The 26,451-nt window shown below is 37.8% G+C and overlaps 1 protein-coding gene across 16 annotated transcripts in view; it reads right to left on the reverse strand.

Annotated features, from left to right (window-relative positions):
* Window positions 1–562: 562 nt before the first annotated feature.
* Window positions 563–26,451, reverse strand: part of ESRRG (estrogen related receptor gamma) — a 448,915-nt gene continuing 423,026 nt past the window's right edge. For all 16 annotated transcript variants that reach the window (XM_057365148.1, XM_057365142.1, XM_057365152.1 and 13 more), the window contains 2 exons: window positions 15,246–15,515; window positions 563–4,328 (listed from right to left, as the gene is read on the reverse strand). In XM_057365148.1, coding sequence (XP_057221131.1) covers window positions 4,084–4,328; window positions 15,246–15,515 — 515 coding nt within the window. In that variant the 3' untranslated portion in view covers window positions 563–4,083. The remainder of the gene's footprint in view (window positions 4,329–15,245; window positions 15,516–26,451) is intronic.

Genomic DNA, 26,451 nt, shown 5'->3' on the forward strand with positions numbered 1-26,451 from the left:
TGCTCTGGGGGCTGTTTACTTCCATTCAGCAACGCTGGATCAAATAATACAGGGTGGTTTTTTTTCTTAATTTATTTTTTTTATTTTTACTCAGAACACATTAAAGGAGTCTCCTGCAGCGGGAAATGAATGATAGACTGAGTTGTTGATGGAGAAAGCAAAAAAAAAACCTACTTCTATATGATATTAATGTGATCTTAAAATAGTGGGAAAGTTTTCTTTTATGACATTGACAGAGAGGCAATGATTTTGAGTAATGCAGGTTGATGTGAAGATGCTTTAAGATTAAGTAAGTGCTATATAAAGGCCTGCCAGCCTGAATTCTAATGTGCTATGAGACATTTTGCATATTTAAGAGTATGCAAAATGTCTTGTACCACACTGGAATTTATTCTGACAAGGCTTTATATAGCATTTATTTACACTCATATTGTACTTTGAGGGAGAAGTGCAAACGCTGGCTCCCTCTTGAATGGAWGCAACAAAAGGCAACGCTAACTGCTCCATTTCCTCCTCCAAAAAAGAAAACAAAAACAAAAAAAAAACCCCACAACACAAAAAATAAAATAAAAGCAATCAAAAGTGGAAGCTTGTTTAATATTGCTCTACCATCATCCTGAAAGGCATAATAATTTGAGTTACACATCTGAACTGATTGGAGTTACAGAATCATATCTCCTTTTTGCATTTAACAATATATACAATATAAAATAAATACATTTACACAAATGGACATTGGTTGGAGCACACGGTATGATACACATCACAAAAATATACAGTTGATTGCTATACAGATGTGAAGCCCATCTACAGCTATAGACATGTTTGTTTTAATTTGTTGTTTTGTTTCGGTTTTTAACTACTGGCTATTATGCAACTCCTGGATCATTATAAGCAGTTTAATTTTTTTTGTCCTTTTGCGATCTTTGCACGATAAGACTGCTGTAAAATGTTTTCCTAGGCAGGTAAACAGAGACGCTTAAATAATTAAAATACAATCACCAACACCCATTTTCTCTTCTATAAGAAAAATAGCAGTTTTAATTTTTTATATCTTTTTATGTTATCATTTAAATGCAAAATAGTGGAATAAATACAACAATCTGATCTGATTGAAACAAATGTGTAACTTCTGTGAGTTACACAATCATATTGCTTTAAATAAGAAAAAATTAAAAAATGAAGCAAAAATAGAAATTAAATTGTTATGGCTAAAACATACACCCTTTGAAATTTTCCCAACACTTCACATTAAGTAAGTGGTCTTGAAAGAACTCTTCTCCAGCAAGGTTTAGGATGAACAACATTAYAAAGCCCGTGCAGTTTTTTTTAAGCTAAGTTTCAGGTAATGAAAGGTTTTACAGTCTTGAGATACTTGTTCTTTTGCAGCTCCAAAAAATTACGGAAAATGAAAACTAAAGTTTGCACCGTGTGCCTTTAACACATCTCCATTTTTTGTGTGTTTTTTGTATACTTCTAGTTGATTGGCTTTTGACCCTGAAGCCCAAGTTCTTTAATGTGATACAGCAAAAACAATATTTATATTATATATTTATATATATATAGTGTACTTGAACAGTAGCAACTTAAACCCTGCACAAACTTTCTGGAAAATAAACTTTTTTTTTTTGCACTCTTACATATATAAATAATCTTATAGAATCAGCACCTTTTTCCCAGGAGTTGTATTTTTTTGACATTTTTCAAAAGGGATGTGCCAATTTCTGAACTCCTATCACAGCTATAAATTTCAAGTTATTGACCATCTGAATGAATTGCTAATGATGATTTACCTAGAATCACACTACAGTCACTTCTCTACTGAGAAAACACAATCTACAATATAGTCCCATATAGCTAATGATAGATACACAGTTTTTTTTTTTCCTAGCACTAGGCCGAGGAAGCATCGGCCCATTGTTATTTTGTTTAAAGCACACAACGTAGCAATAGTTTTGGAAACTTGTCCGCACCAAAAAAGTTTTGCAACAACACAGAGCGAGTTAATAACAACATCTGAGAGATGATTGAATAAAAGCTATATTTACAGCATTTAAAAATTAGACTTATCTATAATCTTGAAATATTCAAAGTTTTATTTTCTAAGCTATACATTGGTATTCTATAATAAACTGTTACAGAAATTATCCCTTGTTTTGAAAATATTATGATTTCAGTGTGTATCTGTTCATAACGAGTACTTGTTTGGAGTTTCGATCTCTTAATTATTACTAGGAAGAACTTTATTACCGGTAAGGAATAGAATATACTACTGTAATCTCCTGAGGAATTGTACATCCAATATTGTCTCTAATTCTACCCTGTGTCTATAAGCACACACCACAAGAATCCAAACACCACAAGAAGAACAAGACAACAGTCTTTGAATGCAACATAAAAATTCAGAAAAGCACAGCAAACATGAAACATTGAAAAGCTGAACTACATTTCTTTTGTTTGTTAGGATTACAATTTTAATTACATCTGTGTACATAGAATAAGGATGTTCACATAGTACAGGGAGCAGCTACTAACACTGGTACATTGGTATAGCATTTGATGGAGGTTATTGTTTATTGGTTATTTAGCGACTGTAGTTTTCTGGGGGCATCTAATCGGTTTATACATTAGATTACACCTTGTAACAGTCTTGAAACTGAATGACTTTCATGCTGTGACAATACTGGTTGAAAAGCACATATACTGGTTTAGCTACTTGTTAAGGATCGCCATTTACAAACGAAAATCTAAATCAATAAATAAGGTACAGAAGTGTTAAATTCTTCAATTTGGTCAGAAGTCTACTTACTCTGATTTCTTAATTTTGCAAACGGCGGCATTTGCCTCATTGCCTCTAAGCTACTATTGGTTGATAGGGTTTTTCTGCGTGTGAGGTTACGATTTTGCGAWCAGGCAGGAGTTATCTCGTTCATTTGCAACTGAAGCAGTTAGAAATCACTCGGCGACCGCAGCTCTGCGCAGCCGCTGTCTCCTAACACCRTTACGGATTGGTATTCCACATGGAGTATTTATATGGCAGACTACTTGGATATACTGCAGGTGTAATCTAATCCTTTGAGTCAGTGAACATTTAGTTATAAACTGGAGCTCATGTTAAGAAACTGGATGTTTTGGACCAGACTGGCACACAACATAAATTGCATCCGTGATAATATGCACCTTCCCTTCGACTATTGCTTTAGTAAGATAAATTCCCACATTAATAAATGGCTGAAAACTGGTAAAGCTGGTACAAAAAAATCTCCGTTAGTAAGAAGAAACGAAACATTTAAAAAAACCTTCCTTCAGGATTCATTTGTCCTTCATTATTGTTCATCATTGTTCAAGCCAGCACAAAAATGCAGTATTTCTTTCTCTTTAGTATTGCATGAATGAATAAAGCTTAAACTATTCCCTGAAAAAGTTACATCGTAGCTAACCTAAGAAATATCTGGAAGACTTGAAAAAACAATTAAGGAATCAAATGGCTGTAACTGATCTAGATGGAAAATGCAATGATAAGAAGCAGCCGATGCATCGTCGCTTAGTCGTCTAATTAGAGACTGCTCCTATGAAATCTAATACTGCATTCAGTCAGTTCATCGTGTTGTACTGTACTGCTAGGTACGGTGGTTCTCTCTTTGATTCCTTTGTCATTGGGGACATTATGGTTCATAATAAGTTCACTGGCATCCATATTATGGATTTCCATCCTTTGGCAGGCCTGGCTTCCATCTCTCTTCAATTAGAGACCTCTTTTTAAAAAGTTCAGCAGCAAAAGGAAAAACAAAGAGAAAAAGGAAAAAAGGAAAGGAAAGAACAGAAAGGAAAAAAGAGAAAAGGAAAAGGAAAAGAAAAAACTGCATCAGAAAGACACAAGAAAAAGTTGAAAGCTGCTTCACAGTCTTGCTGCTAAATATCAGTGCAGTCATTTAGTCATTTTTTCCTTAATTAAACACTAAGTTTCTTTGCCATTATTATCCTGTTTATTTTCCCTTTTTTTTTTTTNTTTTTTTTTTTTTTTTTTTTTTTTTTTTTTTTTTTTTTAAAACGTGCATGATGGGGAAGCCCATGATGCTTTAGTCAGACCTTGGCCTCCAGCATTTCCAAAAAAAGTTTGTGCATGGGGACTTTGCCTTCCAGTTTGATGTTGTAGAAATGCTGCACAGCCTTGGTGGAGGTTTGCCTCAGAAGCGGGAGAGTCATCAACATCTTGCCTGCACGACGGGGGTCCTCCATGTGCTGCCCAGCCTCATAATCCTGCAGAGCCTCGTGTAGGACGTCCTGAAGTTTCTGCACTGCCTCCACATCCTCTATGTGCATCGAGTCTGCAAAACAAAGGAGCAASAGGAGGTTTCAGTCTGGTGTGCCGGGAACTTGATACCGCTATGGCTGCATGACGCTTCCCCTGGTTCTGCCCATCSCCTTTCACACAGAAGGAAGATAATTACCCATTAATTTCTGTATTGACCTTTAGGAAAGTGTACTGAAATGCTGCAGAACTACAAACGTACAATTAACTCTTGGGCGAGGTAATTCTTCTCCTCATCCTCCTCAAACAAGTAAAACAGTCACCCTTGGTGCTCCCAAAACCATCTTCATGGTGACTGCTTTGAAGTGGTGACAGTGCCAAGGGGCTGAAGGAACAGAGGGCTGCATTTTGTCAGCAAAGCAAGGGTAACTGCCCTACTGTGGCAGATTCTGTGTCAGCTTCCAAGGCTGCCAAGCTGGCAGCCAGGGATGTCACCACTGCTCAGAGACACTCACTGTGGGATTAGGACCACTGCACCCACTCGAGGGAAATGCCGGTTTTATGGGATTTCCTGATAGGCTTAGTCAATTTTTTCTCTCCCAGGCATATTCAGACGGGCAACACTCAGCATGCTCCTGAACGGCTTTTGTTCTGTGAAGCTAACATCTCTTGCAAGGTGTAATCCTTCTCTGCCACCCCCTCAGACAGTGGTTTATTTTGTTAGCGTTGGGRTTTTGCATTTTTTATAGAACACTGCCAGGGAACACCCTGCCCTGCACCTTTGCAGGTGAGATGCCTTGGTGGTGCAAGTAYTGAGTGACAGGCCCAGACGCAACACACACCAGGAACTAAAGCAAACTGCTACATGACCCGAAAAGATTAAAGTAATGGAAGTGTGAAATAAAGAGAAAATATCTAACTGAAATAACTGTAAACCCCTCAACTGGAGACATACAGAAAGTGAAGATGTCCCTGAGAACATGCAGTTACTGGACCATGCTGAGATTACTTTGGATGAGCAGYCCTAATTCTCTGACTTTTATGTAGTCATAAATGCCAAAAAAACCCTGATGTGGTCCAAAGTGAGGTGAATGCAAGTAAGGAAAAACAGTCATAGGTGAAAGAGGCCACCAAACAGCCCCTATCAGCTACCAGAATTGGGCTGGTCAACAGACTCACAGCACCAATAAAACATCCTATGAAAACATAGCTGCTGTGAGGGGGTACCAGCCTCAGGCCATGCTGTGCTCAGCATGAAACTGGGACAGGGCACGATTAAAGCCTTGAAAACCCCACTTTGTGTAACACTGCTTTGCATCCTAATTTTTTAGTTTGGAATAAAGCCCCTGCTCCGAGATAGAATAACAACCAAGGAGCTGGATGGTGAAGAACCCACTTCCATCATCGTTTCCACGCCCTGTAATCAGCAGTCTGATGCTCTGGATCAGCATTTGACAGAGCCTCGTGTTTTACCCTGTTGGTGATTAAACATCAAATTTTGCACGTGCCTCAAATATCTGAATYACATCCAGAGAATTAAGATGCATCTAAGATTCATCTCCTAAAAGCTGACATGCAACTATATCTTCAGGTAATTAGCCCAGACAGTAAATACCTCCCTCCTTTCAAATACAAATATGTAAACTGAAACACAAACCAGTAAGTAACAGGTTAACAAAAATGCTCCAGCTCTTATTGTCACAACAAATGTGCAAATTGAAAAGAAAAAAAAAAATAAAAGTTACAGCTCCTGCTCTAAAACAGACACTTAATTATATACAAGTTTGGATCATTTAGCACGTTTTATTGATTCTGATGACAGTTTATCTGTTAATTACACATAATGGAGTCCTATGGGAATTTTACATGTTTAATAATTCTGAGTCTTAGTGAATACATGCTCTAAGAAGCATGCAGCTAAGACATACGCTGCAGGGATGTGATACTGCACATCAAGGTGTGCTGTGCTGAAAGCACAGACACAGAAATATCTCTCCTAGGGATAAAGAAGGCTACAACATTTTGAAAAAGATGACAGGMAAATATTACCTCTAGCAAAATTTAGTTCTAATTAGTGTGAGACCATTCCCCAAATCCATACATTTTTGATAGTTYTCAAATATGGCAATTCTATTTAATAATTCTCTGTTGGTAAGAGAAAACCCCTGAATTGTGTGTCCTACAAACAGATGTAATCAATACAGACATGCTAACACACAGATACAGACGTGACTGATGTCTCAGGCATAGTGTCCAGCCACCAGGCTTAATTTGGAATGCAATCTCAAAAAAAATGGTTTTCTTTACTCCCTAACTCTTTACCAAGCCCTTGGATATTCACTGCTGTGCCGGAGAACACAAGATCTGCTACTCTGCAAAATTTTTCCATAAATGATGCACTGAATGATATGAAATTACATATCTTTTCCTCCTCTCCTCAGACCCACAATGCCAAGGCCAGATTACTGGGGAACCAAACAGGAGCATTTTATCTGCAACAAATCCTTGAWGAGTCAAAGACTGGCTTTTTAATATACCATACAGCATAGAAAGACAGGTCTTTTTGAAGACTATAACTACAAGAGTTTAGTTCTTAATACTTTAAAAAACCAGTCTGACTCTTCCCAGAATCAGTATTTGTAACAGTGACCATAAGTTTGAAAACAGATGCATGGAGTCCAGACTAACACATTTTTCACACAGACATGAAACTTTTCTAAGATGTTTAACTTAGCAGTTTGGAGAGCAATTTGGCCTGGAGCATTAGGAATATCTACACTCTACATATTTCTTACAATGAAAGCGAGTGAGGAGGGAAAAGAAGAGAACAGCCCCCAGAAAAGAATCAAAACCTGCCCTCTGACACAGTTATTACATTCCAAATTACTCTCAAACTATTCCACTGTGTGGATGACATCCAAAACCAAGGGCTCTAACCCTCTCSTTGCAGGGGTGATTCTGTACCAAACCTCTGGTAAACACGGCAATTACTCACATGGAAAAATAAGAGTAGTAAAGCATTTAATGTATTTGCTGCTGTCTTTGAAATTAATTTAGTAGCTGGGAAGAATGTGCCCAGCCATCTTTCTGCTGCCAAATGGTGGCTCATGGAGCAGCTCAGGAAGCTGTGCCTTGGGGAACAGATTTGGTCACAAGAAACGGGGTAAGAAAAAACAGCAGAGAGAGGGGCACTCCCAGTGATGATTAAGACTTCAAACTGCTCTTTTAAAATGGTGATTTAGCTTGAAAGATTTAAAAATTATGTAATCAAATTACTATGATAATTTAACTCCCCATTTACAGAAAAGATTCAAACTCATTTCAGCTTTGCTCATTCTAGGGTCTGCCAATGTTTAAATGCAAACTCAATAAATCTGTGCTATTTAATTAGACCATGATTCAGCTTGCAGATTGCTCAGGAAAATATTAATCTCTACAAAAATCCTTCTTCGAGTTTTAGCCTTGCAGTCTGGAACTTCCACTTTATTCCTGATATTAAACGAATGTAGATCTTAATCCCTCAGGTGTAAGCCTTTGAAAATAAGGAAAATGGTTGAAAATGCTGAACTAGCCAAGGGGAAAAGAGGAGAAAAAAATAAAAGAGAGAAATCTTTTCAGTAACTACAGACTGGCAGATGTAGAAGTGAATTCAGAGCAGGCTAACTCATTGCTAAATATTACTCATGTATTGGGATAAACCCAATCCTCAGCAATGTAATAAAAACCATTATAAGTTAAAGAAATGCTGACAATTTGTGTGACAATCTAGAAATAAAGAAACAATTCCACAGAAAATATAGAATTGAATTATAAGCAAAGTACAAAGAGTTTGAAAGTTCTGCCTAAACCATGAAAAAAGCCTTTTCTTTTGTTTATGGGTTGGTTTGGGGTTTTTTTTTAAGTGGCTTTGCAGGCAGCCTGAATAATTTAGTTACTTTCCRAACAGGTAATATCCACAAGAAATCTACACCCAGATGTAATACACTTAAAAATCAGTGCCCTGTATAAACAATGAAGTTAAACAGGGTAATTTCAAAGTGTCATTTGAAAGACAGCAGAATTTRATGGTAAAATGCCCTGCAAAAACATGATCCAAGGCTGGTGAAACTAAAACCAGACAAACACAAGACTTGTTGACATAACTGCTAAGAACATGGGATTTCACTGGCAGGGAAAAAGTTGTTCCTGATCAAAACTGCCATGGGAGGGAGTGAGATCAGCAAATGAGGACATGGACTCATGGAGCTCTGCTCGGAGAATCTCATTCTATCCTTGCAAATGGTTTCTTTACCATTACAGGTTGGGAAAATAGAACTGTACCTCTTCTGATCAGTAGATTTGATCAGATCATTGCACAGAAATAGGAGAAAACCAGAGTTCTCATTCAAGAAAAACACTGCAAGGTCCAGACAGAAACTCAGATTACAATCTACCGCATTTAAAATTCAAGTTTCATCTCAAATGCAACAAGCAAACATCCAGCCACCCAGGAATCATTCAGAACACATCACAAAGGGCAATAACTAGCCTAAAACTGGTGAACTAAAGGCAAGGACCTCTCATAACTCTGCTTTGAGGAAAATTAAAGGCTGGTATTTATATGTTTTATATATAATATCATTAAGAAGTGGAAGAAAACCAGGGGTCTTTATAAAGTGTTTCTTCATGTCAGAAAATGCAGAAAGTGAAAAGAAAACATTACAGTGAATCAAGCAGCAGGGAGCATGTAGCAGGGAACACACTCACTAAGATGCTGGTAAGCCACATTGGAAAGGTAGACACCAACAAGTACATTGAAAGACAGCAACTGCTGTGATGTTTCTGATTCTGTGTTAGCTGAGCAGTTCACCAACTCAATCAGGATAAACCCACTCRGAAAGCTGTAGGATCCTGGAAGAACTGGATGGGATGAAGATTAAGAATAAAAACCAAAATGGTTTTTGCTTTACAAAARGATGAAAAAATTCCTAATCTGGGTTATGCGTGAAATAAAAGGGATTTTTTTATCTAGATTGTACTGCCAATCCAAAAACCCCACAAAACCCACTGCAGTGTTTATTAATGGGTGAACTGTTCTCAGAACTACAGAACCCCTTCCTCTTCCCCTGAAACACATGCCAGATTTGCACAGGGACACAAGGTACTTGCCCACACTGTGTTTCTGGGTAGTTTTAAGAGAAATACAACACAGTGACATTTTAAAAAGCATATTGCTTAAGATGGAAGCAACCCAAGAAAAATACCAACAGCAAATCAAAATAGGTCCTTGGTTCCCTCACCCAGCAAGATTCCTGTCCTTTTTTCATCTAGAGCTGAAATTTCCCCAGATACTTTGGTCTTCCCTGTGTTGGATAAACAAACATACTTAATTTTTACCCCTTATCTGCCTGTCTTTCCTGAGCAGAACTGCTTGCTGACATTTGCATGGTTGGGCTAAGAGGYAAGCAGAGAGGCAAACTGAGTTTCTCCCCTTACAAAAGAAAATGGCAAAAATGGTCTGACATCTGGAGTATTCTACTGGAAACAGACACTTCCATCGGAATAGATGCTGAAAATCAAAGATGAATAAATTAAGAATTTCTTGTCCATAGGAATTACAGGCAGTGAAAACTGAAGCCAGAAAACAAAGGCTTGTGCAATTGATTGTAGTGAATGAGGTCTGAGTCCAGATTGTCCTGATTTGGCCTGCTTTTCAGCAGAGATAAAAACTGAAGCCTCAAAAGTTTTTAAAACACAGTAGGAAATGAAGGCATAGTAAGAAAAGAAATTACTTCACAGAATGAGGATTTTATTTCAGGGACTAACTGGATTAGCAGTGAACTAAAACCACTGGCAAAAGGAAGTTAAAACAGTAACTTTTCTTTTCTTTTTTATTCCYGAAATGGCTTACTTTCCACTAGGAGAGACAGTAAAGGCAATAAATACAGGAATACTTTCTGCAATGCAGAACAAATGCCACACTATGTACTGGTTCAAGACCCTACACCGTAAGCCTAATAAAAGCCTGGAAAAAGGGAARTCAAATGATAGAACTGGAGGGTGAGAAACCAACTTCAATAAAATGTTGAATGAAGGCCTTAAAGTATTTTTTTATTCACTACAAGAAATAAGAAATTACCACAATTAYCATTCTGAGGACTAAGTTTGGCCTYGYTTCTTGCCCTCTGTGAGTCTCAGGCTACTRACATGTAAATAGTGTCTGCTTATTCCCTAACTGAGGAATAGCTCCAAGCTACTCAGTTACTAGAGTAGCTTCCAGAAAAAAAAGAAAAAAAAATTATTAACCATTAATTAACCACTGATTAACTCTGCTGCCATTTCCTAATGCTAACATTAAGCAAATGGTAACAGAGTTATTTATTTTCTCTAAGAATTGTGGGTGCCATCTATTTGATTGCATGAATATGAGGAATAAACTGTCTTCAAGCAGCATGAAAACTTTGACTAGAGTGGTGACTTCCTTTTCTAAAAATTTATTTCTATGCTGTACTACTCTCTGTACAAAACTACATAAAAGAATTAAAATCTTGCTATTTATATTTGTCAAAATAAACACTTGTAACACAACCTTAACACACAGCTGTATGTAYATACATATATATATGCCCAGTCAAAATAGGTCTTAATCATGAATTACAACACTAACAAGATGGCTATATAAAACAAAATGAAAAAATTGACATTATTACAAATTAAATATAGCACGTTGTGAAATGCACTGGGAACAAAGATGATGTCCTGTGGAGTAAGTGATTTACTGGACTCTAACAATTAATTTCCATTGTGATAATATCATATAATGGTGATAGCCTAGTGCACTGAGTGCACTACGTCTGGAAAGCTAAAAGACTTACAACAACTTACTAATTTTTTAACAGGATGTCAGTGTAACTTTACTGGCATCAATATTGATCTGCACTTCATTATGCCAAAATCTATGCCCAAGATAATTTTTTGCTCACACTCCTTCAGTACTGAAAGAGTGATTTTTTTTTTTTTTTTTTTTTTTACAAGAGTTAATATCAAAGACCAGAAGTGTGACGGTGAGAAGTCCTTTTCTCCTTCTAGTGGTACAGGCTACACAGCCAGTATTAGCATTTCAGATTAAATTTTCAACAGCGCATAGGGCTGTCCTTTTAAGTGCCTAGCATCCACATCTGGGTCAGATTTTTCAAGATGCCAGCAGCCTATTAAGCAGATGCACAGAGATCAGATTTTCAAATGTGCTGATGTATTTTGACACTCCAGTTCCTTACGTTAGGTCTTAGATGGGAACYGAGCTTCTCTTAAAACTCAGTTATGACTCCTAAACTCTTCTGCAACATTAGGCCTGAAGGCCCAATTTAGTCCTTACTGATTAGGCTATTAAAAAAAAAACTGCTCACCTGCAACTCCCTGTTTAGTATTACCCTGATCAATAGGTGGGAACACATCCAGCAGAGAAGAGATGAGAAGTGCATCTTTCCCGTGCCAGAGCATTCCCGTGCGTGTGCCTGCACTTGTGTACACTTCAAACATATTCTGTAAATATTTCACCTTCCCTTACACACGAGGAAGTAATTGGTACATGCATGTTTTGGAAACCATTCAAAGTTGATTTTCTGCGTGGGTAAACAAAGTGCTCATTGGTGCCAGCTTGCTTCATTTGGGCGGTGTGAGGCGGAACGCGGGGCGGCCGCATCCCGCGGCTCCAAGGCACCTCCTGGCTTTTGTGTGCAGAAGGCAGGGAAAGAGGGAAGGAGTCGTGATACTGGCAGGGCAAGGACAATGCCAAGGAAAGWGTGACTTCTCTGGAGCTGAAGCATAAAGGCTGTGTTAATTACTATCAAATCAATGCAGATGCTTACATCTAACCTGATAAATTCCATATTTACATATTAAATGTAACTGTTTAAATCATGCCTGTACAGACTTAACATATGCAGGACTGAAATGTCTATACATTTTCAGTATTGTGCTCTTACCTATGCATTTAAACTTCCCAGAATCTACACGCACTCAGTTTGAAATCAGTGACAATCTACAGTGTTGCCACATCTTGCATTTCAGGAAATTTATGGAAGTTGTGTGGCACTGCCAGCCCTGCACAGGGAACATTTGATAGTGGCTGTCAGAGAATCTCCCTGAAAAACGGCTACTCCTCCCCACCTTTTAGGGACCCAATAGCAGGATTATCTCAGATCCAGTACTGCATAAATGGGCTCTGTAGGCCTAAAGAAAAGTGTGTATTTTAATGCTCATGCTACTGAGCTTTTGGCCGAAACAAGGCTTGTGGTATTTATTCAAACAAAATACAATCGATATGAAGACAATCTACAATTTCTTTTCCCTCCTTCCAAACACCAGCAGGGAAAGTACTATGACACTGTATCATAAATCACTAACATAGATATGGAGCTATAAAACCATCTTTGTCTACTGTTTACAGTAGAGTCAACCTGGGAATCTTTCTAGACAGTGYGGATATGACAAAAAAATGTCTGAAACACACAAGATTTCTTATTATACTCTCTACAGTTATAAAAGGCTAATATATTTTAAACTGGAAATATAAACAGGGGAAGAAAGCAGAAGTAGCAATAAAATATATTTAAATGTGAATTGGTACTGTTTTGATTTTATAATGGCATTTTGGTTTTCYTATATAGCTGCATTTACATTAACCAAGTTCCTAGTTATGTGAAAATAAGCTATTCTGCTCTTGTCTATTAAAACAAAAGACAAAAAAAATGTAATTCAACTTTATTTTAATTTTAGCATTTGAAAATTGAAACACTAAGGGTCTGATATGCACTGAAGGGCTGTAATTGTGCAGGTGCTATTTTACACCTACACGYTAGTGTGGCTACAGCTGGTAGAAGTTTGGTATCTGCTGCATACACAACCTGGAGCTGAAATACTGAAATACAGAGAACATTTTGTTGAAAGGGAAGTGGAATGGCTGCACTAGTTTTTTAACTCCTCTTTGCAAGAGTTTCATTTCAAGACACCAATTTTATTTCCTTTAAGATGAGGGAAGGAAATGTTTTCACTTCAATGTGCCCTGAATTTTAGTATGCYGAACTGTATTTATCTCTGACATTATCCTGGTTGTAATTTCCAGCRAAGTTAATGAAGCTACAGATGATTTTGATACACTCTATGCACAGTGTATGACTAAACTTTTTTTTGGCAGCAGTTATTTTTTATTATTACTTAAACACTGCATGTCTTTTTTTGGGGAGGTGGGGGGGGGGGAAGGTGTGAGTGGTATTTAACAGCATATCCCTATATTCTAGCCCTCATCCTTTTAGTCCAGTAAACTACAGAAATATTTCTAATTCAGTCTTTGAATTACAGAATTAAAATAAATACAAAAGCCCTTCTCCATTTAGACTCCTAATTGCAGATAACWTTTTTGCTCTGATCATTAAGCATGACCAATTTTGAGAAATAACCTTCCTGTAGCTGCAAAGCATCCTCCAGTGTCTATTTACAATGGTCAAAAATTATAAATAAATCTTCAATCAAGAATAATTTTGATSTTTGAGAGGCATTTCAGCATTTTGTTTAATCTGGAATAAGATAATTTTCTAAAATTAAGGGCAGAGTTAGTGGGGTGGAGAATATTTTACAAAGAAACTAATAAGCATTTTGGCTTTGCATGTTTTTGAATTATATTTCCAATTAAAAATGCAGAGTGCTAAATCACATTACAAAGATAAATAGGAAAGTACAACTTCATTGTTGAAAACAATTTCCCTCCTATCAATCTGAGGATTCATGCATCAATATTGTAGATGAACTGTTAATTACAAAATCAATTAAAAAATTATTTCTAAAAACAGTCACGCGTCCCGGCTCTCAGGGGGGCAATTTGGGCAGAAGGTCTCATCTCACTAGGACCGCGCCAAATCACAAGTCGTCATCCACAAGTAAGCAAAAGCAATCTGGTTTTTCATTTTTCAGCGCGGCTGAGCCCAGCCTGAGATTGATCGTCACATATGGCCCCAGAAAACAAACTGTCAATACCTTGAATGCTGCAGAATTTGAACAAATAGCCGTCCGCCCATTCAAGCCACTCATTGCATCCCATTTAACAGATTTTATTGACAGTTTCCTTCTTGTAATTAAAGGGAAAACTACTGGCCAGCAACCAAGATAAAGTTCAAAGATAGGGTCAAAACAAAAGCAGATGGAGGGGCACGGTGTGACTGTCAATGGAACATAGCATCAGAGCATGTTATTGACACACAGGTATCTAATGATCGGCACGTCATTAAAGAGGGATCTATCGTGAACTTTATGCAAATGCTAAAAGGGACTTAAGACCACAATAAAGCATTAAGGAGACACAAAAAGAAAAACAACAAAGCACAAACGATTTTTACTTATCTGACAGTACTCACTGCTTCAGCACTTTTAAATTCAAATGCAGGGAAAAAAAATTCTTTCTGAGATTTTTAACTCTTGCTGCACAGGTAATAATTTTTTGCARAAGTGCTCTCATAAATGCAAAGGATCAGTAAGGTAAGGTGTGGCCCTTGTGAGATTCGATACGGATTTCCTCCCTCCTCCCATATCCTGAATTCCCTCTATGGAATAAACAGTATCTGCCTTTAAAGAGTAAATATATAGCACATTCACCAGCAYCCCTTCTTTCACTTTAATTGCAATGATTAGACTTGTCTGGATTATGAAATGGATTTAGGAGAAGAACATCTATATTCATTTGAAGGGATCTCTGCCTGTAAAATACTCTCCAAATCATACACTGGAATATTCTCTGCTTCCTTAGGAACATATTCTGCAATTACTTTGAACCAGAAAGTTGTTCTTAGTTTTAACTGCCTTGTTTGTTGCCTTTTAGATTAAAGTCTGATTAGCAATTTTTTATTCTAAAATCCTGTTTTAAACAACCATGCAGAAAGCATTTTAGATGAAAGAAAGAAAGAAAGAAAGAAAAAAGAATGACACATTAAAAATGTAGCAACCGTCATGCCACTCTGCCAACCTGAATTAGCAAGTGCTATAGCTTTGAGGGTGACAAATTCTTCTTTCTCCAGCTTCATGCTCTTGTATTTCTTTACCAGCTGCAGTATGGCATTGTTAAGGTCAAGCAGACCTGCCAATTTGGATTGGTCTTCATCCATAATRTAATCTTCAGCATATACGAGCTCATCCTCAAAAGAAAGTGACCGGTATACAACACCGAGAATCAAGATCTCCATCCAAGCACTCTGCAGAAGGCTCATCTGGTCAGCTAGAGACAAAGTGGAGAATCCTGAATAGGGGAAAAAAATAGGAAAAACATTAAGGRCATTTGGAAATCTGATCCTCTTTTTGATTTATTTTTATATACTTTATGATACGACATGCATGTATTCTATTACTCTCTCTTCTGCTTTTATGCATCTCCTCCTGATCCTACTACAGGAAAATAAATCAATATAAAATCAAATGTTCTAATCAAAACCRAAGTTTTCAACGAGCTGGAGTTGGCTGGCTCTTCCTGTAAAAATCATATTAATTCATGGGGTACTGCAGTGGCAATCTGTGATTTGTATGATGTTTTCTTTGTTCYGAAATACTTGTGCTTAGTTGCAACAACTTGAAGCTGTGAAACAGGGATCTGCTGACTCTTCCCATCACTACCATAAACCAAGCAGAACAATTTAAGAGAAAAAAATAAAGCTTTTTTTAAAAGGGAAGAGTTGATGTTTTAATAGAATTAAGGTAATGATGAAAAAGAGAAAAATTATCTTTGAACTTTAACTTCAGGGGAAAGAGAAGTAACACCCACCCTTCTCAGAAAAGACATTAATCACWTCTGTTCTGGCTCCTGCCACTACTACACTTGTTGAAGTAAAAGGGTGGCACACTGAAGTGCCAACTGAATAGCAGCCACACTATCTTTTTTGTGAGGGCAACCAAATATTTAATAAATGCTTCTTAATTAATTTAACTTTTGCCTTTTTTTTTTTTCCCTCTCTCCCTGCTGTCTTTCCTAATAGGATCACTAAGGGCAAGTATCTTCACTGTCTTACCTTTTCAGACTCTTGTTTACAATACCTGTTAATTTATTATATCAAACTGCTAATATCCCAATCACATTAAGCACTAGAAAACAGCGGAGAGAGGAAGTGATTTTCCTGGCCTGTTGGTGAAATGGAGCAGTTTGCCAGTTGGCACCATCAACCACAAGTACTTAATAAAATCATCAAAGGGGATTAGTCAAGCTTTTCTTAAAGGGTCTTAAGACATGTCTGAGGCTTTCATTTAGTTGTTTATGGAGTTGTTTACATGTCCTCTGACAGGGTWCCCGCTGTAAGAACATTCTTTTTGGTGTTCAATTACACTTAAATGCATTTTTCTGTTTTTAAGGTTGAGAGTTACAGTCAAGCAAGAATATATCATAAACTAGCAAATCTGCAAGGCATCTACTCGAACAAGATTTTCTCTATAAGCACTAAGCAGCAAAACTAATACAATAAAAAAGARAAGCCCACATCCAAACCACCAGGCATCCATAAAAAATGAAACATAAAACTGGCTGCATGTGCTCTCTCTCTCATTTTTCTCCCCCTCCTTATTTGTTTTCATTTTCTCTTACTGTCTTTTGAGTCTTGTGATAGAACTGTAGCTCTCTGACTAAAAAASAAAAAACAAAAAACACAACAAACCAACAACAAAACCTAATGCAACAATAACAGGAAACCCTTGAAGATGTGACAATGGAAAATAACACATCTGTGATTAAAATAAGTAAGAGGGAAATGGAGAAGAAGTAATAATTTCAAAGGTTATAGGGAGGAATTCATGATTTCAATTAGCTCCAACATTTCTGTTCCTTGCCGTCTTTCAAGAACCAGTTTTTCTGCAGCAGCAGATGGACAGAGAATGTAGCCTGCAGCACCGTCCTGTGACAGCCCCATTCTCCCTCCCAGACACTGCTGTTAGTAAATAGATTTACACATTCTCCAATCTCCACACATCTTTCTGCCGAATAATTAAAAGCAGGATGATTAGTTTATTGAGTGGAAGGAGGAACTTTTTTATTGAGGTCCATCCACGATTTTATCAGGGCCAGCACTTTTACGGTTGTCATGAGGGTGCAGGCATCCAATTTTTCTTATCTGCCTGATTAATACAAACGCTGTTTCAGGACGCATTAATTAACAGATACAAATCTACGTTCTCATGGAAGGATCAATACAGAGAAGAAAAGAGGCATCAATGTGAATTTAGTGCTGATGATGGAGAAGGCACTCTATTGACATTTACGTGCATAGAAACTTTAAAGTTGCAGTGGAGCCCTTTTGTCCCTGTGATTTACAAATTAACAATTTTTCAGGTATAACAATGTTTCACACACTTCTGAGMGGTTTAATTAAGCAAAAGGCAATAAAATTTGTTTTGATTAAAAAAAAAGTTTAACTGGCAATTTTTTTCTCTGTATTCTTCTTTTTTCCTGAAAACTCCCCACCTTTCTATTCACTTATCTGTTTTCATACAGGTTTGTTGGCATTGGTTTTATTTTTTAAAAAATAAATAAAGCCATGTTTCAATAACATTTATTGTGTGCCACAGTCAAAGAAAATTACATATGCCCTGTGAGGGGGAAAAATGTGATGTTGATATAATTTATTGTGCTTCACTCTTGAAAAATCTGCATTCTGGAGCAGTAAATATACCAGTTGTTTTTATATGACACATAAAAAATCAAAAGAAATTTTTTACATTATAGAAAAACTGGCAAATATAAAGCACGCTGTTCCACTCTTCAATAATAAATCAAATCAACATGACTATTTTGTTCCTGATCGAAGTAACTTTCCCTTGAAAGCCTGTTCAGTGGAAGCATGTTTTAACTTTTAAAGGCATTCCTCGTGGGAATGTAAAGCTGCATCAACTTGTAATTAATCTGTTTTTGTTTTGTTTTGATTTTTCAGAAAATGTGAAAGCATCCAGCATTTCTCTCATATCACAGCAACGTCCTTTTAATATGTGCTCAACAAGTCACAGTTAAAAGAATAGATTGCACAGGCTTATATATTTATRTACAGAGATTTTTGTTTGGAGAAGGTTATACTTATTTCATGCCAAACTCTGAATCTTTTGTTATATGAATCCCCGATCAGCCATGTTCTCTGACAAGTGGACATTTTCTATATGAAATTGTAACTATTTTTWAAAAAGTCTCCAACTCAGACCCTTCCAGCCTTCTGACCAGTGTAAGCCTCTCCAGCCCCATCTCCAAGCTCTGTCCACACTGCCCCGAGATGCTGCATGACCGTATGGTTTGGAACTTTGTCATGCATCGTGTGGGTCCTTAATCCTTTCGAGTCTTGCAGGTCACCGCTTTCAATGCAGAACTACATAATAACATTTTAAAACACAACGTTGTGCACCTTTCCCCCCCTTTAGCGTGCACCACACTGGTGACAACTCTGATCTGTCCCCATCTCCCTCCCCAAGTCGGTGCCATCTGATGCATCTCAGGCGCTTGCTGGCAGGATGACTGTGTACCTTGACCTGCAGTTAAGCAGCATGTTTATCTGCAATACAGCACACTCCAAATAAACCAGATGACAGCCTGCAATAACGTCACTTGGAAGGATTGAAAGGCTTCTCAAGAGTCAGGTACCCCTGAGGTAAGAAGCTTGAAGGAAGCATGTTTTGTGCCAACCCTCCTGCCATCTTCTACTAGACGCTCGTGTGCTTGACAATGATGCCATGGGCACTTGTCAAGGTTTTTTTTTTTTGCTTTTTGCCTAGCAAACTGATGCACTTTGCAGTCAACTTACAAAAAAGGCTAAGCATTTGAAAGTGTGAAGGGCAAAAAATATCTGACGGCTAGTCTTCAAAAATACACTTTCATTTCAGAAAGCATAAATGTTTATTTCCTGARCTGAGTGTTGACAGAAATAGGCTGCAGTGCAGGCATATGAATTTAACCCCTGGTAGGCATTCTTTTCAGTGTGGTTTTTATGTGGCTCAGTGCAAGCATTGTAAATCTACGGGGTGTCTCGTAATATCAAGTTAACAATAGCATTGATTTGCTGGTTACAGATTTTCTTCTTTTCCCCCTTTCTTTCTCCTCCTTTCAGGAACTGTAGTGTTTCTTCCGCTAAAAATAGATACTTTTCTACAAACAGTGTATCACACTGAAATTGTAATTATGCCTCAATGRCTCACTGAGATCACTGAGTGTGGATTGAGAAAAGGTTGATTGAGCAACTGAACATATGCTTGGTTTTTTTTCCTTTTGCATACCAGTAAACCCAAAGCTCAAAGGAGGCAGACATAAATAGGTAAAAAGGCCTTAGCATTTTTATCATAGGAACAAGGGGCATTGAGCTGACTGCACTCTGCAGTGCTCAGCACTCCAAGCCAGCTCCAAACACAGTTCACAGCCTCTTCACTGGGGCTGTTTAAAACACAGATCTTTTCAAATAGCAGCACATGCACCACTTGCTCGCTATTTCACATTGCGCACAGCTCTGTGCTAAGCAGGGTAAATCTTTTATATTCCTCAAGACCCTTTCCTCTACTTCATTAAGATGGACTTCATGGACACTAACTCACTAGGGGCCAGAGCGAAGCAGCTGCAGATGGTCAAGTGCCAAAATAAGATCTGTGCCTTGCACACAGCACTTTGAGAACTACTGGCAAAAAAAAAAAAAAAAAAAAAAAAAAAAAAAAAAAAAAAAGACAGTGGCTGGACTTACCTCTACCATTATTTTCATCTGTAAACATTTGATGCAATCCCTCAATCAGGCTACTCAGACTTCAATCCCAGAATTTATTTCACTTTGCTGGGAATTAATTTCCCTTCTCCTCTCATATATGTTTAGAAATCGGAATATTGGATCAAACCAGGTATGAAACTGCTGGCAAATCTGGGAGTTGCTTACCATTTTTGATAATTGCCTCCCATTTATTTTACTGGTTATTTGTGTGATTGTTATCTTTATGAGTAAAATATTCCTCTTGCTTGCCCTGGCTTGTACTTCAAATATTTTCATTTACATTTTGTACAATCAAAGCTGTGCTTGAAAATGACATGTTCACTAGAATGTTGCAGATTTAATACATTTACAGTTAAATTATCCAGACTAGGATTTTAAAATTATTTACACTTAATTTTAATTAACTTYTTTCTAAATGTTTTATGGATACTGATGCTTCCAGCACAGATTTTTTTTTTTTAATTTCAAAAATGATATACACTAACCACTATCAAAAGAACAAACTGATAATGAAAATACTTATTTAAAAATTCTTTTCACTTGGATAACTTTATTTAGAGAGTGCATGGCCTCATGGTCAAATCCAAKAATGGACCAAAGGGTTATCCTGGCTGCACTGAGGTGAATGTAAGGAAATTCCATTTCAAGATCAGACTCATGTCCAATGCACTCTCGGACGTACAGCTGTCACTCTGCCCTCCTCTCCCTTCCTGGCACACATTCAGCCAAGAGCTTGGATCCATCCAGCAACTTCAGCTGCCTTCCAGGGATGTAAACAAAGGCCAGGGAAATTTCAGCAGTGAAATTTCTGCTAGGGCTATGTAATGTTTTCTAGACATGATCATAGCATTTGCTGAAGGAAATCTTCATAGCCTGACTGCCCTTTACTATTATTCTCCCAAAAATCCAAGGAAGGGGATGGCATAATTCATTTTTTTAAGCTACATTCAGGGCTGAATCCCTCACATAGCTCTGAATTAAGAGATTCTTTTTATTATATTAATTCAAGAAAAAAAGGATTTAATTACATTTCAATGTACTGTGTAGTCTAAAAATGCATATCGAGACCCACAAACATTTCAGTGGTTTTGAAAACCATTAAACAGAAGGAGAGTGCTTTCACTGATCACCAAACATATTTCCCAGATTATGGATGAAATTTCATGAAAGCTGGAACAGAAACAGATACAACTCATTATGCCAGGGTGAATCCATTATTTCAGGTTTGGTCTGGATTTTTTTTTCTTACCCCTTTGCTTATGGAGCCCTAGTAAAAGGCTAATAATTGCAAACGATGTCTTAACAAGCTGAAATTTAAGTCTGACTGAGAATTTTTACATGAAAGGTACCATTTCACAAAATAAAAAATGCAGATATTTGCCCAAACCTGGAACTGAAAAATCAAGTTCCAAAAGCACAAACTCCAAGCGACAGGAAACACAACCAAAGSCTTGACTTTTGCTGTTTGCTGGATTCAGCTTCCAAGCCCTTAAGAAAAGAAGTTCTGCAATTAAAGGTGCATTTTATGARTTATTTGTGCTTAGAGATTGATTGCACCCGGGAAGTTCAGCACAGTGAGAGCGCTGMTTTGCTGTGCAGCCTCCCCTCTCCTCCTGCCACCAGAGCAGGGAAGGCAGTGCCGGGGCTCTGTCGTGAGCGGCGCGACGAGAGGCGACTGCCATCTGTTATCTGTGCAGCCCTGGGAGAGGGCAGCTCGGGCTGCACACACAGAGGTGCCCAGGAGTCACTCTGCCTCGAATTGAAAAAAAAAAAAAAAAAAAAAAAAAGAGAAGAAAAGAAAAGAAGGAAAAAAAAAATACATTTGGAGAGAGCTGGGATGTTTTCAGCTGAGCTCGTGCACTTTGCTCGGGTTTTCTTTAAGTGTGTTTGCATTCTGAACTCTTGCTGTCCAAGTTCTCATAAAATATACATATTTTTTTATATTTTATAACATGAAAAAATGCCTGTGATAAGCACTTTTTCACTAACACCTACCAGGAGGACGGAAAATGCCACACAGAGCACTAAGAAACCCGGGGCTGTTATCACAAYGCTACTTTCATCTTACTGAAACAACAGCAGAGAGATGGCACGGCAATAAAAATGCATTCACACTGCATGTCCCTCTCAATCCATTATGAACAATGGATTCTCGCTAAGCAAATATTCGCTTGTCAGAAGTATTTGCAACACTGGATTCATTCAGCAGCACTAAGTAAGTGAAATTCACAGCAATTTAAAAGCAGCAAATTAGACATTTACAAACAGTGAAGATGCTGCTTGTCTAGCGTGACCTATCACTCAAGCTATACAAAAAGGTGTTAATGTAATTTAAATACCAGTTAGGAATATTTCTGGTTTGTCTTTTACCCTGTGAAACCTTACATGATAACACTAAACAGGAGCAATTTAAGCCTGTCATTTCTTCCCAGGTTCAGATGCACACAATGAGGTGTAACTCACTACAGTTCGAACMGGTTTCAATACCAAAATCAGAGACACATCTCTCTGACCACTGAAATACTTCTAGGCAGTTACTTTTAAATTTCTTATTTCCAGTTAAAGTGAAAATTCTTGTAAGCTGCTTCTTTAGCATCAGTATTGGAAAGGAGCTGGAAAATGTGACTGACTGAGGATGTCTCTCTGACTTCACACAACCAGTTGCTAACACTTTGCAGTGAACCCTAAAGATAAAAAAACCTAGTGAGATGAACTTGCTTCAGACCTAAGTTGATAAGACCTCTGTGTACAGAGTACTTTACAATGGCATTTTTGGAAACACATTCTTTAAAGAATTGTACACTTATTTCCATTAATTTTAATTTCACACCTTATTATCTCAGTATTCACTATGAAGAAGGAAAATATAAGACAACAGAGTTAAACTGCTTAATACCCAATTTTCCCTTTGGGCTGATTTTACCACTGGAACTCCCACAATTTTTAACAGCTTTACTGTAAGCTCACACCAACCTTACATTAAAAATACGCCAGGCCAAACACTTGCATTTAGCTTTACCACCAGATCCTTTGAGAACAGAGAACACCTGATAAGCAGGAAACTGCCCTTTTTTTCCCCCACCCCCTTTTTTTTCCCTCTCCCTATGCACAACAGCAGTCCTGGTGCATTACCTCTCTTCAGTGAGGTTCTGAATTCTAAGACGTGGACAATGAAAAAGTTTTAAAATTCAGACTAGCAGTGCAATATGAATTCAGCCCAATGAAGCTGTAAGTCTCCTTCAGGTCAGCAATATAAACTGTCAGATTCCTGAGGGTGATCTTTTTAATGCACTACATATGTGATCTGTTCTGCTTCTTTAAAGTTAACTCTTCCAGTTCTTTAAAAKTTAACCTTCAAATATGGTTTGGCTAGATTATGGGATTGTATTTGTCCCTTTATTGAAGATAGCAAAGGCAGATGTCATGATATGGTCTGCTCCTAAAATCACAGGACAAAATGGAGCAGGATTGTATTTATGGTCCCAATTGTTTGTTTGTTTGTTTGTTTTTTTCCATTGAGGCTTTATTAAAAACCCCATCAATCATATTTTCAACATAAATATTGATTTCACCCCAGTTTTTCTTCAATCTGCTGTGGATGTATGTGTTTGAGTACAAGTACAATAAAGGCAGATTCGTAAGCAAAAAAAAATAAAAACTACACTCAGCCATTAGTAAAGTGAATGTAGATGAAAAGTAAAGAGTACAATCAATTGGGCTGAATTTCTTCCAAAATCCATTCTAGAGAAGAGTAATACAGTTTAGCTTAGAATAGCCAGTATAATATCTGCATATCCTGTGTGTGGTATGCCTTATCCAGATCCTTCAAAGAGTTCAGCTAGCAGAACAGAAAACATAATCACCCATAATTGAACAAGTGTCCACCCTTTTCCCTTCTTTTTAATTTTTACTCAACTAAACAAAACTGAAAAAAAAAATAAAGAGCACGAACTTGACAGAGGAACCTTGCTAAACTAGGAACAAAAATCGGTATTAGTTCAGGTTCTGCTTGCTTTATACACATTAGCCTCTGAAACAATTGCGAACATTGACATGGGATATCAAGAAATTTAAGAGTTCAAGCTTCTTCAGCACATTAGTCTTCAAAACCAAGTTTGCTGGATTACAAAGTATCACTTCTGGGTTTTTTTTCCACAGAAAGGAGGGATTTCTTGTGCATTTAATACACGTTGCCTTTTATTTGTAACCTCCACGGGTCTGCTTTGAGAGCGCTTTTCCTCAAAGAGTGCTGGGTCACTGCTGTTTGCCTTTTGCTCCCCTGGGGAAGCCACCAGTCATTTCCTCMCTGAGAGCTGTGGCAATCCCTGCTCCCTCCATCCTTCCATCAGGCAAAGTCAGGTTTCCAGGAATTCCCCAATCATGTTAATAATACGAATCCAATACAGGAATGTATTAGCATACGGAGACAACCASGCTTGCGATCCAATCAACGGATCTCTGTTAACCCTCTGTGTGCTGAGCTACCTAAAGTCTCTTTCCATTGCCAAAACAACATCTTCAGGTTGCAAAATTTTGGGCAAATACCCYCTCTCACCCTCTGGCAGGAAAATAACAGCTCAGACCACTGTCCTACACATCCTCTGTCTTCCTCCTAATTTTAGAACTTTTCTGCTGGTTAGTTGAYTTTCTTAATGTGCTGCAGATGCCAAAAAATTCAAATGATGTTTACTGTCTCCCCGGTTTGGGGAAGAGAGACACATACTCTCCCACATGAATGTGAAATTTCTAGTTTACCTAGTTGAGTGTGCATGTACCATTAAGATCATCTCTGGAGCCTATGTCTTAAGTCTACAACAGTCCACACACAGGGAAAAAAAAAGAGAGAAAAAAGAAAAGGAAAAAAAAAAAGGAAGCTGCCTGATTCTAATACACCTAATTAGCCATCGGCAGACTCTTAATTGCATACATTAGGATGATTCCATAGTGGAGATTAATTCTAAATATACCCAAGCAGCTGGTTAAGATGCCATGGATTACAGTGTGGACTGTACTTTTCCACTTAATTAGATATCAAAATTAAGCAGCAACAAGCATTTTGACATAACGGGGATCAAGCCGCCGCTTGGCATCCCAGAGCTGCACTAAAGTGACCGCTAAACAGAGCCGCACAGATGGAGAGATATTAAATGCCGCACTGGAAAGTAATTTCAAATAATAAAATATCAATATTTACATTTTAATTACCCCTACTGAGAGCCGCTCTGTCATTTTCACTATTGCCGACGCAGCAAGGGGTAGTGGAATGACATTGCGGCTCTGACTGCAATGACTATTTTGTTTCCATTAAAGAATGACAAGTGTTTTAGAGGCAGTGACACCCAGTGTGTGAACAAGAATGACAGCAGATCAGAAAATTCCTATTAAGGGAATAAATGACTCAACAAGAGAATTTACTTTAAGCAGCCGGCTCCTCCTTGAAACACATAATCCTTTCTAAATTTCCTGCAGGAAGTTTATTATTAGAGGTGCCTTGGAGAGACCTTAACTTCTCATCAAGTATTTAGAACGGTAAGACCTTACAAGAGTACTGGTCAATTTAAAAACAGTAACATTCAATGCTTATCCTACCTGAGACTTATATTGAGAGTTTGCACCAATCAAAATAGTTTTGAGGTAGAGGGGAAGGCACACAGTGAAATGGAGATCACTTCCCCCAGAGACCTGAAAGCTTTGATGGTGTGTGGGGAACACCAGGGTAATTTCTGCCGTCTTTTCTTCACCAGTTTCACTGCCATTGGCAGGGTGAGTACTCCACATCCCACCACGATCACAATTTGCTGGCTTTCAGAATTGTACCCAGCAGTTGATCACAACAGGTAATGTGCACACGCACAGCTCCGGGCCTCCTATTTCTCCATTCCTATCCCCTGCACATATATAAACAGTTTTTCTTTCAGTAGGTACATCAGAAATCTATGAGACACCTTTCCAGCACCTTASGAATCTAATTACCTCTGATCAGGTCTGAGGTCGATCTCATGGAAAATATTATATTACATCTGACATGCTGCATTTACAAAGATGAAAAGGAAGGAAGAAAAATATCAAAACAATATAGGAAAAAAAAAGTCTTCCTTGGGGATTTCTGTCAAACTGYAGAGATCTTCAAAGAATTTCAATGGCCTCAAACATGAAAAAGTGGGTAAGAGTAAATCTGTGGTCAGTACACCCAATACACAGCTAAGTGACCCTCCTCCTGAGTCACAGCATGCATTTATTTAATAATGTGCAGGGCTCAATTTCTATAAATGTGACAAATGGCAAGAACAGGATTTTGGGGGGGGGGTGGGGGGGAAGGCATGAGGACTTTTTACAGAACTGGAAAGGAACAACTTTATAGCAGTGACTACTGCAGGAGTTTTAGATCCAGCTTTCACATTCAGAATTACCAGTCAAGTAAAAAAATTTTACTCTGACATTAGCTACTTAACTAGTTATCTTCTTTTT

This window comes from Malurus melanocephalus, unplaced genomic scaffold, assembly GCF_030028575.1.
Source record: "Malurus melanocephalus ecotype Western Australia unplaced genomic scaffold, MMel_1.1 scaffold_48, whole genome shotgun sequence".
Taxonomy (NCBI): domain Eukaryota; kingdom Metazoa; phylum Chordata; class Aves; order Passeriformes; family Maluridae; genus Malurus; species Malurus melanocephalus.